The sequence below is a fragment of the Cynara cardunculus genome (assembly GCF_001531365.2).
Source record: "Cynara cardunculus var. scolymus isolate 2C chromosome LG 12, CcrdV1, whole genome shotgun sequence".
In the NCBI taxonomy this organism is placed as follows: domain Eukaryota; kingdom Viridiplantae; phylum Streptophyta; class Magnoliopsida; order Asterales; family Asteraceae; genus Cynara; species Cynara cardunculus.
In genome coordinates, this window is record NC_037539.1 from 36811269 (window position 1) to 36826041 (window position 14773).

Sequence of the window (14773 nt, forward strand, 5' to 3'; positions counted from 1 at the left end):
CTTGTGTGCAAGTTATTCCACACGATTAATTTCGTGGCTTGGTCGACTCAATGGCATGGGTGGCCCACAAATTGGTTTTTGATTGAAGAAACCGAAACATATAACCGACTTAAAATAGATGAGTTTAAAAATCATAATATTGTGATAAATCATGTGTTATTTGATATTGTAATATTATATTTGTGTGAGTAATCCACCAATGTATCAATCTTGGGATTAATGAGCCTTATCAAATACTTACCGAGTAAGTGTTTACCAGCAAAAGTCACTACTTTTTTACCTTATCGGAGAAATTTTTGGCCATAAAAATGGATTGTTGATAGATATTTTTTATTCAATTAGAAGAATACCCGCGTAATGCAGCGAGATACATCTTGATTTTAATGTTTTGTTTTATATTTTGAGTCCATCAATGTTATAATGCGATTTGATGTGGTTTTGAGAAAAATAAAATATTTTTTATTTTTGAATGAAATATAAATTTGAAGATATCATAAAATTTTGATGAAAATAACGATATTAGTATCAAATTAATTATTTAAAAGTTTTTTTTTTGTGTAATTTTTTAATTCAAAATTTTATTATAATTTAATTGAATTTAAAAAACAAACTAATTTATTTTTGGTTTAATAAAATAATTTTCTAAGATAATAATTAAGTATTATGTTAGAACTCAATGATTATCTTAAATTATATTTTAGATTTTTTATATTTTAAATAATGTTTATCATGTATTTGATTATGTTTATCTGCAGTTAGTTATACGAATTCAAACATGAAGCTTTAATAAGTTGTACTTACATACAATTAACTTGTAATCTTGAATTTTAAGTAATATGAATCAATAAACAATACTTTATACATAAAAAATTATTTTTAAGAGTTTTTATCAAATAATTTATAATATAATATAAATAAACACTTACCAAATAAGAATATTTCCCCTCATTTACAACGTGAGCTTTTTGGTTCTTGTTGTCCCTTAGGTTTTCTGTAAGTATTTAGTATATGGTCCATATCCATAATACTTGTTTGGACGATTAAGGTTACAACAGCTTAAAAAATGAAATAATTGTGGTCGCTTTGCAAAACAAAGAAACTTTAGAGGCCGAAATGTGAGATTTTTCCAAGAAATAGATTAGCCGGTTCCGGTAATGGAACCCTAAATCCCCAAATCCACAGACCCTTCTGTAGCACAGCTTTCACATATTCATAATCTGCTGACAATGGTAGTTCTTCGATCCTGTAAGTTTGCTGGTCGTTCTTTATCATCAAATTTTAGTTCCATTTCCAGGGTTTTATTCAATGCCTCATTTTCTGCAACAATCGCACAAACCCCTTCGATTCAGCATCATGATGTACTACTGTATAAGCGAATTTCACCGGCGGCAATAACGCCTAGGAATTCAATTGTTCCGATTCTTGATCAATGGTTACAAGAAGGTAATGAAATCATAGTTGATAAGCTCAAAGACATGATCAAAATTCTCAGGAATCACAATCGATATACGCATGCTCTCCAGGTTAGTATTTGATTTCATCTTAGCTTGTATTTAATCCTATTACATTACTTGTGTACGAAAGTTAGCCTACATTTCTTTTTGTGGATGTGTTCTAGTCGTGGTTTTAAATTTTGTTCAGCATAATTTGATAACATTGAACATTACTACCAAAGTTTTGAGCTTGGCTCCAAAGGTTAAAAGTACCATGAGGTCTCTCAGGTTCTAATCTAAAGAGGAATAAAAATCCCCTTGTGGCCATGGAGGTTCAAATACGGTAACTCCAGGCTATCTGCAAAACAGGTAGTAGCCCTGGAATTAGTCGGCTCGTATAGCGGGTTGGATGTTCAGGTTAATTAAAAAAAAAGTTTTGTGTATTTGTAACTAGAGAGAGAAAGTTATGTAGAGAGAGAAAAAAGATAGATGATCAGAAACTCAATATGGTGTATTTCTTTGTTACTTTACATTGAAGTACTAGAAACTTATTTATAGTACAAGAATTAAGTCTTTCTACCACCTAACAGCCCCTTTGACTTTTCTAACCAACTCTAACCGTCAAGAGACACTTCTAGAACCATCACGATACTTCTTGCGTAGTTGTATTGTACAACTCTAATATCCCCCTGCGAGTTGAACGTTGGGAACAATGTGAAGCTTGGCACACAACTGAGAAATACGGGCAGAAGTACAACCTTTGGTTAAAATGTCGGCTAGCTGAACAATGGTTGGCACGTATTGAACACAAAGAATCTGAGATAAACCATGCCCAGTATAGAGTGTAGATCAATTTCGATATGTTTTATACGTTGATGGAAAACCGAATTAGCTGCAATATAGGTAGCTCTAATATTGTCACACCATAAGGTTGGAGCACAAGAAAGGTTGATGTGAAGCTCACGTATAAGAAAACCAACCCATCTTAGTTTGGCCGCAACATGAACAAGTGCTTGATACTCCACCTCTGTACTCAATCTAGCAATGATACTCCTGTTTCTTGGAACTCTAACTAATGAGATTGGGTCCAAGAAAAATGCAATATCCAGTAGTAGAGTGACGGTCATCGGGACAACCTACCTAACCCACATCAGCATAGGCATGAATTGAGGTCGTGGATGATCGCTGAAAAAACTAAGCCATGAGTACTCGTATCGTACCACCCAAATATCGTAAAATGCATTTGACCGCTATCCAATGTCTATTTATGGGAAACTGAGAAACATTACTAACAGCATATGCTATCTAGGTCGAGTGAGAAGCAAATGCTGCAAGGCACCAACTTTACTTCGATATAACGACGAATCATCTAACGGAATACCGGAATGTCGAGATTACTGATGGCCAGGAGAAACCGGAGAAGGTAATGGCTTACACTGCCAGTGCGCTGATCCTTCACAAGAAGTCTTGACCTTATTTAAGCAAAACTTGGAATGCTTTCTGAGTTCTCTACATTGAGAACAAAAATGTTGAATATAAAGTTCAGGCCTTGCAAGGTTTGTAAAACTAAATCAGAATCAGATACTTTCTCCCCAATTGATCTTAGAGAGTCTGCAATTTTTTTAACAGAATCACCTATGCTATTAAAATCGCGATATATCTGCGATATATCGGATATCGGACTCTGGGAAATATCGGTGGTGAAATATCGGTTCCGATAATATCGCCGATATTTCACCCATATTTTGATGGAAAAATCAGTGACAAATGTTTAGGCTTTTTTTATTAGATGTCGGGCTTAGTTTTTTGGGCCTCTTTATTTGGTCAGTCAGTCAACACATATATTAAGTCTCACGCTTCTTCTCTTGTCGGTTCTTCACAGTTCTTGCTTCTTCTCTTCTCGGTTCTTTCACAGTTCATGCTTATTGTTTGCGATTAGCTCGTTTATGGACACTTTTCCTATTTTGTTTTGTGAGACTTATTTATGTAATGTTTTACTTTTGGAACTATATTTCTAAACTCTAATTAATGTATATGATATGTTTATGGATGCATACATATATAATATATATACATATAATATATATATATATATATATATATATAATTCTAAGAAATATTATATTAACCGCTATTTTGGACTGATATATCTCCGATATATCATCGATATAACCGAAATATTGAATATCGGTCCCGACCGATATTTTGTATTTTGACCGCAGTAACAGCATAGAGAATCACAATAGGCTGTAACATTTAAGGTGCCTTGTTTTAAAGTCTGAAACTGAGTCCATAACTGAAATTTCTTTGCAAAAGCCTGCTGTAAATACACATCTCCAAGAGTTTTCCACAATTCAAGAGTTGTGGTTGTATCAATTGCTAAATAAGCAATGGAGGAATTAAGAGTTGTGTTTATACAAACAGAAATATATGGATCAGCCTTGCACCAATTCTCATATTCATCATTGGTTTCTAATGGAGAAGATGAATTTACATGTTCTGAAAGTCCCATGGTTTTGAGGATTGTTGAAATCTGATGCTTCCAACTCAAATAGTTTTCACCATTGAGTTTGAATGAGACGAAAAATTACAACTACAAAGTTTCATATTGTGAACCGAATACATATGAACCGAATACATTGTGAAACAAACACATAGTGAAACAAATATAGGTTAGTCAATACATTAAATTCTAGCCGTAGATGGAAAAATATCATGTGAAATAGCCAGCACAGCAGTTCTCAAGGTTATCACAATTTTATGGGTTCTCAAATGAAAGCCCCCACGGCAACTAATTAAAGCACGTGTGATATTTGCGATGGTGAAATGTTGATTCTGCTCTGGATTTTTTGCATCTCCTGTTGTTGTATTCTCTACCATATCTGTGCTGCTGTTTTCAAAGACAAGCTACTGTAGGTGCTGTGATACCATAAAGTTCTGTATATTTGCAACTAAAGATACAAAGTTACGGTGAGAGAAAGAAAGATAGATGAACAGAAACTCAATTCTGTTGTATTGCTTTGTTACTTCACATTTAAGTACAACTGTTTATAGTACAAGAGTCGAGTCTTTCAACCACTTAACAGCTCCTTTCACTTTTCTAACCAACTCTAACTTGCAAGAAGTATCATGATGGTTCTAGAAGTGTCTCTTGAAAGTTAGAGTTGGTTAGAAAAGTGAAAGGAGCTGTTAAGTGGTTGAAAGACCTAACTCTTGTACTAATAAATAAGTATGTTGTACTTCGACGTAAAGTAACAAAGTAATACAACATATTGAGTTTCTGTTCATCTATCTTTTCTCTCTCTACATGACTTTCTCTCTCTAGTTACAAAAACTTCGATTGCATGCATAAGAAGTTGAAATTTTGCTGGCTTACTAGCTTTGAGCATGAAAGCTCTTGATTTGTTTTGAAGATGTGAAATAATGAGAAAAATTGAATAATAATATTTTGGTAACATTTCATTTTTGTGAACTAAGAAATGCTTAACAGCTTTTGCTTATGGTGAGGCGATGATGGGAGAAGTACAACAAATGTGGATTGTGGTGTCATCTTATATCAAACTTAAAGGATTTCATCTTGGTAGCAATAAACTAAAGCAAAAGATGTAGCTCTTTTTGTTACAGGGTGGATCTAGTATGAATTGTTATATAGGCAACCCAAAATCATATAAAAAGAAATTTATTGCAAAATTACCCAAAGAAATACCTTTCCACCATATTTTGTTTGATATCATCTTGATTTTTGTCCTGATTATCGCACTACGAATTCTGATTTCAGCTGTCTGAATGGATGACTAACAGAAGTTACCTCGACCAATCATCAGGGAACATTGCAGTTCATTTGGATTTGGTTTCAAGAGTTCATGGTCTGGAACAGGCTGAGAAGTTCTTCGATACCATCCCAGACTCCTTGAAGAATTTTAAGGTCTATGGAACTCTCTTAAACTGTTACGCTTTCAAGAAATCATTGGAGAAAGCTGAGGCCACCATGGAGAAGATGAAACAGTTGGGGTATATGACTTCACATTCGTACCACAGTATGCTCAGTCTATATAACAAGACCAGAAATCATGAAAAGTTAGTCGCACTCATTCACGAAATGGAAAAAACAGGCGTTCGCTATCACAGAACAACATATTACCTTCAGTTAACTGCATATGCTTCTTTCGACATTAAGGCAATGGAGAAGCTTCTTGGTTACATGGAAGCCAATCCTAATCTCTCCCTCGACTGGCATGTTTACATCATTGCTGCCAAGGGATACCTAAACTTTCATCAACATAAAAAGTCCCAAGAAATGCTAAAGAAATCAGAAGGATATGTCCATGAGAATACAAATGGGGTTGCTTATGAAATCCTGGTCACCATGTATGCTAATCTGGCTGAAAAAGACGATGTTTATCGTATATGGGATTTATACAAGAAAAGATGGAGAAAAATAAACGATAAAAGGTATCACCATATGATAAGCTCGTTAGTGAAGTTGGACGACATTGATGGAGCAGAGAAGATTGTGGCTGAATGGGAATCTGTAACAAGGTCGTTTTGCTTCTGGGTACCTAACGTTTTGGTCAATGCGTATAGCACGAAGGGCGATTGGAAGAAGGCTGAAACTTATGTAGAGAGATTAGCTGGTATGGGGAAGCAACCGAGTACAAGCACGTGGGATATTTTGGCTACTACGTTCTGTAAACATGGGCAGATGGAGAAGGGCGTAGATGCAATGAGGAAAGCGATTTTGAGTCATCACCATGATCATTCGAAACTAAATCAAGTCACTTTGACAGCATGTTTGAAGTATTTGGAAGAGAAGGGCGATATGGAAGAAGCAAAGGATTTTGTACAAGTAATGGATGGGCGCGTATTGATATAGAAACCAAACCAAACGAAACCAGTATATCCTACATAGAGGTAGGGTCTGTTGGGTGGGGGTAATGATATGGAATCTGTAGCATGAAAAGCTGTCAGGAACCTGTGTCTGAATCGAGTGTCGAATAAGGTGGTTATGGAACTCTCCCTCAAAAAGCATGGTTAGAGATCATTTACACCCTCAGATCGGTTCGTAATGCTTGGAACCAAGATGTTACAGGTCTCACATTTGAATTTCAGATATGCTATCAACTCATATATTGAATGGTTCACATATGAACTAATTAAGGGGTTCACATACGGACATATAATTCATATGTGTATCACATGGGTTCACATATGAACCTGTTTGCTGCTTATTTGTAAAAGTTACGAAACTACCTCTCAATTTTTCGCATATCCATGTGAAGAATTATCCGGTGCTTTATGGTCAAAGCCGCAACTGTTGATTAAATGAAGGGTTAGGATCACTGCTTTTACTTCTCAAATATTTACCACTTCTCAAATGAACCTTTATATATATATATATATATATATATATATATATATATATACATACATACTAGGTTTGATCCCGTGTATTACACGAGGTAATTTAAAAAATTAAATCATGTCAGGAAACTTATTTTATAGATATGAATGATCATCAAAAGTCTGATGCTACTTCAGATTTGTATTCTTGAAATAACTTGGAAGTATAATTCTAAAAAATAACTCTGAAGAATGATTCTTCAGACTTGAATTTAAAAATGAAACTATATCAGTAGTTCGTTTAATCATGGAATAAAAATTGAATTTAGAAATGAAATTATATCAGTAAATTGAATTTAAACTTAGAAGTAAATTTAGAATGACTCTTTAGACTTGTACTCTTGAAATAACTCTGAAGTATAATTCTTCATACTTGAATTTAGGAATTAAACTATATAAATAAATTGAAATAAACTTAGAAGAGCGCATTTGTCAAATCTAAAGACATTGAGTTCAGAGTTATTCAAATACCCAATATCTTTGAAAAAGACCCCATGGTAAAACTTGCATCATATAAAGCAAGACCAAACAGAGCTCCTTTGGTCCTTTGGACTCACAACCAAGAGCAAGGCCAATCAAAGGCCCTCTTGTCAACTAGAGCCTCTGGTTCATCTACTCAGACCCTCTGGGTCAAGAAAACGTTAAATACTTAAAGAATTTGAGTTCCAATTACAATCAGAGACCCTCTGGTTAAAGATGAAGATCAACCAGAGCCCCTTTGGTTCCTTTATGATGGATTGAAATATTTTTCCATTGTTCAAATAAGCATCCAAAAGCAAAGTCATCCAGAAACCAGACCAACCAGAGGGGATCTAGCTTACAAGACTAAAAGTCTAAGTCTTAAAGACTTATTTTCAAAGTCTAGATAAGTTTATTATAAGACTTGTACTCTTGAAATAACTCTGAGGTAAAACTCTTTAGACTTCAGAGTATGTATAGGCAAGCCAGAAGCTCTGCATAGTGCTCCGTCTAGAAAAGAAAATTTTAGAGTACGGGTGAGCTAACTCTGAAGAATCACTCTTCAGACATGTACTCTAGAAATAACTTTGAAGTAAAACTCTGAAGAATGACTCTGGAGACTTGTACTATTGAAATAACAATGAAGTATAAAATCAATCCTACTAAATCAGAGTTCAGACTACTAAGTCTGAAAAAAAAGACTTCAGAGGTCAGACTTCTAAGTCTAAAAAAAAAGACTTCAGAATTCGGATGAGCTAACTCCGAATAATGACTCTTCTGACTTGTACTCTTCAAATAATTTTGAAGTAAAAATCTGAATAATGACTTCAGACTTGTAGAAGACTTCAGAGTTCAGACTTTTAAGTCTGAAAAAGAAGACTTCAGATTTCAGACTCTGAGTTCGGGTGAGCTAAATCTGAAAAAGCAGACTTCAGAGTTCGGGTGAGCTAAGTCTGAAAAAGCAGACTTCAGAGTTCGGGTGAGCTAACTCTGAAAAATCACTTTACACTTGTTCTCTTGAAATAACTTTGAAGTAAAACTCTTTAGACTTCAGAGCTCTGTATATAGGTAAGCCAGAAATTCTACACGTACTATGCAGAGGCTTTATATGGTGCTTTGCATGGTGCTCCGTCTGGAAAAGAAGACTTCCCAAATGTACTCAAAGTAAAAGATCAAATAAGGTAATAAAATCAATTACAACATGATCAACCAAAGAAGACTTAATAGTTCGGGTGAGCTAAGTCTGAAATCAGAAGACTTCAGAGTTCAGACTTCTAAATCTGAAAAAGAAGACTTCAGAGTTTAGACTTCTAAGTCTAAAAAAGAAGACTTCAGAGTTCGGGTGGGCTATTTGAATCATGACGATCCTAAGCCAATGCCCTACAATTTATATGCCAAGAGTTTTGGCTTATTAGTTGAAGAAATCGGTGCTCTGAGGTCGTTTTCTACAAACAAACATGTACTTTTGCCAAAACAGGCCCCTAATCTTTGAAAAAATGATGTTTGCGCCCCTAAACTTTCTGACATTTACAACTAGACCCCTCATGACGTGATATATTATATTTTTGATCCAATAAAAAAAAAACAAATTTTATTTTATTTTCCCTTTTGCCTCTCTTTTCATTATTTATTTATTTAAGATTTCTACAATTATTTCTTTTAATTAATTACGTAAATATTTTAACACTTCAAATGAATTTAATAAAAAAATTATTTAAAAGCTCATATAATATTATTTATATAATTAAAAATTTGGGTTCACAACTGCTGTTAGACACCTTTGAAAAAACCTTCTATAAGATGGACCGTCTCTTGTTACCATTTAACTCTTGTTACCATTTAATTTCTTTTTTGACTATATGGGATATATGGCCAACAATCTTGAAGAGCTTGTAAGAGTTGGGATATTAACTTCATTTCTTTTGAGAAAAGATAAATATAGTGATCATACATGAAATTATATGATGTCAATGATTGATATGCACTTTAGTTATGATTCTCTCTTGCATAAATGCTCATAAAAGTTGGAACCACAAATGTTCTGAAGTTGCTTTCTTTCTTCATATAAATTTCTGTTTTCACTGCATTGATGAACATATGAAGTATGTGGATTACTAACCCGCCCAACCCAACCCAACCCAACCCGTCTAACGCATAAGGGTTGGGTTAAGTTATACTTTTGAATGGGTTGAGATTTTTCAGACCGTCATAATTTAGTTGGATTGTAAAAACGTCCAAAAAAAACCCAACCCACTCTACTACTCTTGGTCATTTATGTACAGTTTTGTAGTTTTAATCTCTAGTCGTTGTCGTATTCTCTGACTAGATTCACATCACCTAGATTAAAACCTTTATCCTCGATACATGTTGAAGGTAGTAAAATACGAAGCGTAGGATTGCACGTATTTGGTTCCATGACATGGAAACAAAACACAAGAGAAATATGTGCACATTTTTAATTGGGTTCTTAAAAAATTGCAGATTGTCAAAATGCGGCATTGTGTTGTAGGTAGTAAAGCACAAAGCGTAAAATATCTCCCCATGATCAGTTCCTCGTATCAACAGGTCATGACAACCATATCAAGTTATGGAGATGATATTACCCCCCCCCCCCCCCCCCCCCCCCGCTTGAAAAACCGACATGAAAATTAAACATAGTTGTCTTATACACTAAAGGATACCTATAGATACACGGAAGGAAAACAAATGTAGAACATCGTTGTGCATATACCTTGACGGATCCCATTTACAAATACGATTACATCATTTTAATTATCATCAATATTGATCTATGGCATAACCTTTGTAGCTTCAAAAACTTAGATGTATGGTAAAGCAATGTTGGCTAGTTGATGGGTTTTCGAACTTTTGGTTTATGGTTTTGTGAAACTTTGTGAAACAAGTACATATTGTGAAACAAATATATGTTAATTGATACCTTAAATTGTAGCATTTGACGAAAACAAACATGTTAAACAATACCTTAAAGTACAAGTTCTGATGGTTCTCACAATTTTTGAAGTTTTCATTTTATTATGCCCCTATATGTAAAATGAGGATCAACAAGAAATCAATCAACTTATAATCATTGCCACAAATCATTGCCAACGAAGTTCAGTTTTATTATGAATGTGCCATCGTGCCCATCCAAACTGTTGTATCCAATGCACGATCTCATCCAAGGGTGGTCAAGGGTGTTACGGTTCTTACGAAAAGTTAGTTCTTGTCCAGTCCCGAGTCTATTTATATATATTTTTGCCAAAAATCACAACATGACGACTTAAGACTTTGGGACATTGGAGTACGACTAAAGTTATAATTCAAAAGGAAGACAAATAAGAATAAACTTATTTGGTGACCCAAAAAATCCCAAAGTCTGCAAAGCAGGTGGTCGTCCTGGGATTAGTCGGCTCGCATAGCGGGTTAGATATCCAGGTTAATAAAAAAAAAATCCCAAAAGACAAAAAAAACTATGGATGATCATAAGACACACCATGTGACAAATGACTAAGGACACAAATCATATAGGATAATACCTTCAATGCTCTTCTAAGTGGATCTTTTAAGGGAACAATTACTTGTTTTATCTAGACGAGTCTTTAGTGAACATCTTTCAGTGGTCGTCTCGATCCCTTGATGATTGATCATAAGATCTTCAATCCTCTAGCTAGAGGAATGGATGTAGTTGATACGGGAGCTCCGTTAAGTGTTCCCCAATATATCGCAGGATTCATCATGACAAGAGCTTTTGCTCCATCTTACGACACGAGCTGACAACAACCATGCACCACATGTGTCCATAAGGTCTGAGACGACCCAGAAAGCAATTGATCATATTTCTAGTTGAAATCCATTCCCTCTATTTCCTATATCCCAGAGTTATGATGGAGTCCCTTGACGTTTGGTTTACTTGATCAGAGAATGAATTCAAGTTAATAAAAACTTTGGAATTTGAAACAAATTCTTCAAATACTACTCAAGGGTTGTTTACTAGGCGTTGACCGGTCAGCAATCAGCTTATTTACAAGACTATTGCTCTGATTGAAAATTGATCAAGACACTGATCGAGGACTTACCGAGACAACACAAAAACAATGTTTACCCGGGTCAGATTTCAGTTTTCCATGCATGCCCCTTTTTCACAATTAGGTTTTCATTGCTCGCATCCTCCTCCATGTCGCTCCCGGTCCTCGTCGCTCCCCACCCTCCTCCCTTTTCGCCTCTATCACTTCTCCATCGTCGCTCGGCCTTCCTCCTTTCTCACCGCTCAAACAGGTACCATCGTAACTTCCCTCTATCTTTCCTCCGAGTTATTCTATACTTGAATTAATGTAAATGAGTTTTTAGTTGATCAACTTGGTAATTGATTTGGGAACCTCCCCGGTGCAAATAAAGGTTGTAACACCTTTTTTGGTTATCACGATTCGTGGGTTTTGCCATGCTCTATTTCTTGATTGATTTCCTTCTTGTTGTTTTTCAAAACTAGCTACTGACATTTAGATGTAATAATTTTTTTGGTTATCACGATTTGTAGGTTTTGCTTTTCCAACAAAGACAACAGAAAAATAGTATTACTTTTGGTATTCTTTGATGCAATTTCTTGAATATCCATTGCATAACACAGCCACTATGTGGCTTGTAACTCGTCATATTCACCATTGTCAATGTATCATAACCATTTCCACAAGTGGCATCCACAACTGTTGTTGATTGTTTCATTCAACGGTCCATCTTGGATATACATAACTACTCTTGTTGACATGATGTGGGTACTTCAAAAATTCTAATGATTGGTGAACTATGGCTTGAAATTGAACTAGGGTTTTGCTAGTTTCCGAAAATTGGTTGAGTATTTACATATTTCCCTTAAATACTTGAACCATAACCATAACTTGTTCATTCCACCAGATTTTATTTTTTAATTGCCATCAATCCTGTAGTGGTAGAAGTGGGGATCATGTAGAGGATATTAGAAAAGTGAATTACCTGCGAATGAAAGAAAACATGCTTGATTTGGCTAGACAAATGGATCTGCTATTTGAAAATAGAACCCAATGTCCTTGGTGTTGTCATTGATATTCTAGTTGCAGGAATTTAGATGTTTTATTCGATAGTTTATATATGTGTTTAAGAACTTTTTAGTATATTCTTTTTCTTTTGATTACCTGCTGTCCAGGACCCTTCTCTCAACTTCAATGCTAATTTCGACTCGGATGCAACTCGTATTTCCGAAAAATCAAAACATGAAAGTTGCAAGCCCGTTTGTTGGCTTTCCAAAAAATCTTGAATTGCCTTAAATGAAGCTCAGATGAGTGAGATATGATTGAAACGCCATAGCCTCACAAATCTGTCAAATATCCCTTTTTTGTTCTTTCACTTGTTGTGTACAACGTGTTTTACATAATTGTTATCTCTCACTTGTGTCTACGACTTGTTCTAGAAATGGCAAATCAACCTCATTTTTACCATTATTCTTCTTTACCTTTGGGAGGTCCAATTCCTCATTCCATGTGATAATTTTTTGTTGGATTTTGATTAGCATTTACATTTGATGGAATTCATTTCAATGATGTCAATAGTTTATAGTGTTTCCTGATCATTTCTTGATGTGGATACTTTAGAATTCTAGTTACTATCGTCAATATTTCTTGGTTTTCTGTATGTGTTTTTGTTTTTGTACACTTTGTTTATTGAAACATAATAGATAACAAAGACCTTGAATGTTAACGTCTTTTTGACATGGATATGGAATCGTATGATATATCATCGAAACCCAAAAATATCGAGGGTTAGTTGGAAAAAAATGTGGTAAAACCTTCTTGGAGTGTTGTTTACAAGAGACGTCCATGAATGGAATCCAAGGTGGTAGCCTTAAGATGCACTCATGGAATAATATAGCGGAAACATTAAAAAACACTCACAACTTCATTGTCAATCAAAGACAAACGAAGAATCACTATGATTATTTGAGAGGGAAATACGTTACATGGTCTAGACTAAGGAATAAAAAGGAATGTCTATAACCCAACAAACAACACATTCAATATATCTGAAGAGGAGTGGAAAGCAGAGGCAAAGATCAATTCTTTTTTTAGTTTTCTAATTTAATTTCTTTGAAATTTTCTTTTAGTTATATGTTTTTACTTTTTTTATAAACAGTTGAGTAAATATGCTTACAAGTTGAGGAATGTACCATTACTTTATCCTAATCTTTGTATGCAAATTTTTGATGGAGTGGCTGCCACGGGTAATAGGGACTTTGAGATCTTGGTCCAACTCTTATAACCCTCCGCACTGATGTTTCTAACCCGCATTAGTTGTTGATGACCAAGGCTTGGATACCACACAATCACCTCCTATTTTAGATCAAGCACCTCATATTTCAACTCAAGGACCACCTAATTCAACTCAAGGACCATCTAGCTCGACACAGGAATGCTCCTCTCGTTCTCAAACCATAAAATAGAGTGCTAATTAACATTTGGTAAAAAGTACGACCCAGAAGGAAAAATTTCCTTTGAGCCACCAATCAAGATAACTCGTCCCAAGAAAGTCTAGAATCAGGTTGTAGCTAATCAAGGAGGCACTTTGAACCCCGACTATGATAGAACAAGCCCCAAAATGATAAGGAAAACCACAAGGTGATCAACCTTGATAAGTTCAAGAAGTTCAACAAAGAACCTTAAGGAGAAACTCTCTCAAAATGTGATAGCATGCAAATATCTGATTATGGAATGATCTCAAAGTACAAAGAAGAGACCTGTTTATAGGCTTCAAAGTACAAACCAAAAGACTCTCTTTAAAGTTTAAGTCTTAAATTCTCAATCACCATAAATCTAGACATTTAAGAAGCCATTTAAAATCTTAAAGAAATTCAAATGCACCCACACCCAATTTAGACTTCCTATGAGCTGGAAACCTTTCTTTTCTCATATGCACCCACACCCAATCTCCTGGTTCAAAAACAACACGTTTCCTCCCTTAGTTGGCTTTGGATGCATTTTCTTCATTCTTCTTTTCAATTTGCCTTTTGACTTGTTCATGTAATTGCTTCACCATCTCAGCTTTTTTTTTCCCATCAAGACTTGGCTCAATCATTTATTGGTAAAGGCACTGGATCTAAAGGAGTTAATGGATTGAACCCATAAACCACCTCAAAAGGGGAACAACTAGTGAACATTCCTATTATAAGCAAACTCAATGAAAGGCAAGCAATCTTCCCAATTTTTCAAAATTTTCTGCATGATAACCCTTAGTAACTGAGTTAAGGTTCTATTCACAACTTCAATTTGACCATCCGTTTGTGGATGGTAAGCAATAGAAAATAGCAACTTCGTACCAAGCTTTCCCCATAAAACTTTCCAAAAGTGACTAAGAAACTGTGTCCTCTATCGAAGTCCTGCTAGCTACTGCATTCGAGGCTTGTAGTTGCTGCATATTTGAGTGGTGTCTAACAGTAATATGTGATTTCATAGAAGTTT

General features: G+C 35.0%; 1 protein-coding gene across 2 annotated transcripts; it reads left to right on the forward strand.

Moving 5' to 3' along the window:
• Positions 1-1165: 1165 nt before the first annotated feature.
• Positions 1166-6625, forward strand: LOC112522401 (pentatricopeptide repeat-containing protein At2g20710, mitochondrial-like). Of its 2 annotated transcripts, XM_025131498.1 has the most exons (3): positions 1187-1229; positions 1295-1523; positions 5212-6625. In XM_025131498.1, exons 2-3 carry the CDS (start codon positions 1476-1478, stop codon positions 6304-6306), a joined length of 1143 nt encoding a protein of 380 aa, XP_024987266.1. In that variant the 5' UTR covers positions 1187-1229; positions 1295-1475; the 3' UTR covers positions 6307-6625. The 2 variants fall into 2 exon arrangements, with proteins under 2 accessions (XP_024987265.1, XP_024987266.1); XM_025131497.1 differs by having other exon boundaries at positions 1166-1523.
• Positions 6626-14773: the final 8148 nt, after the last annotated feature.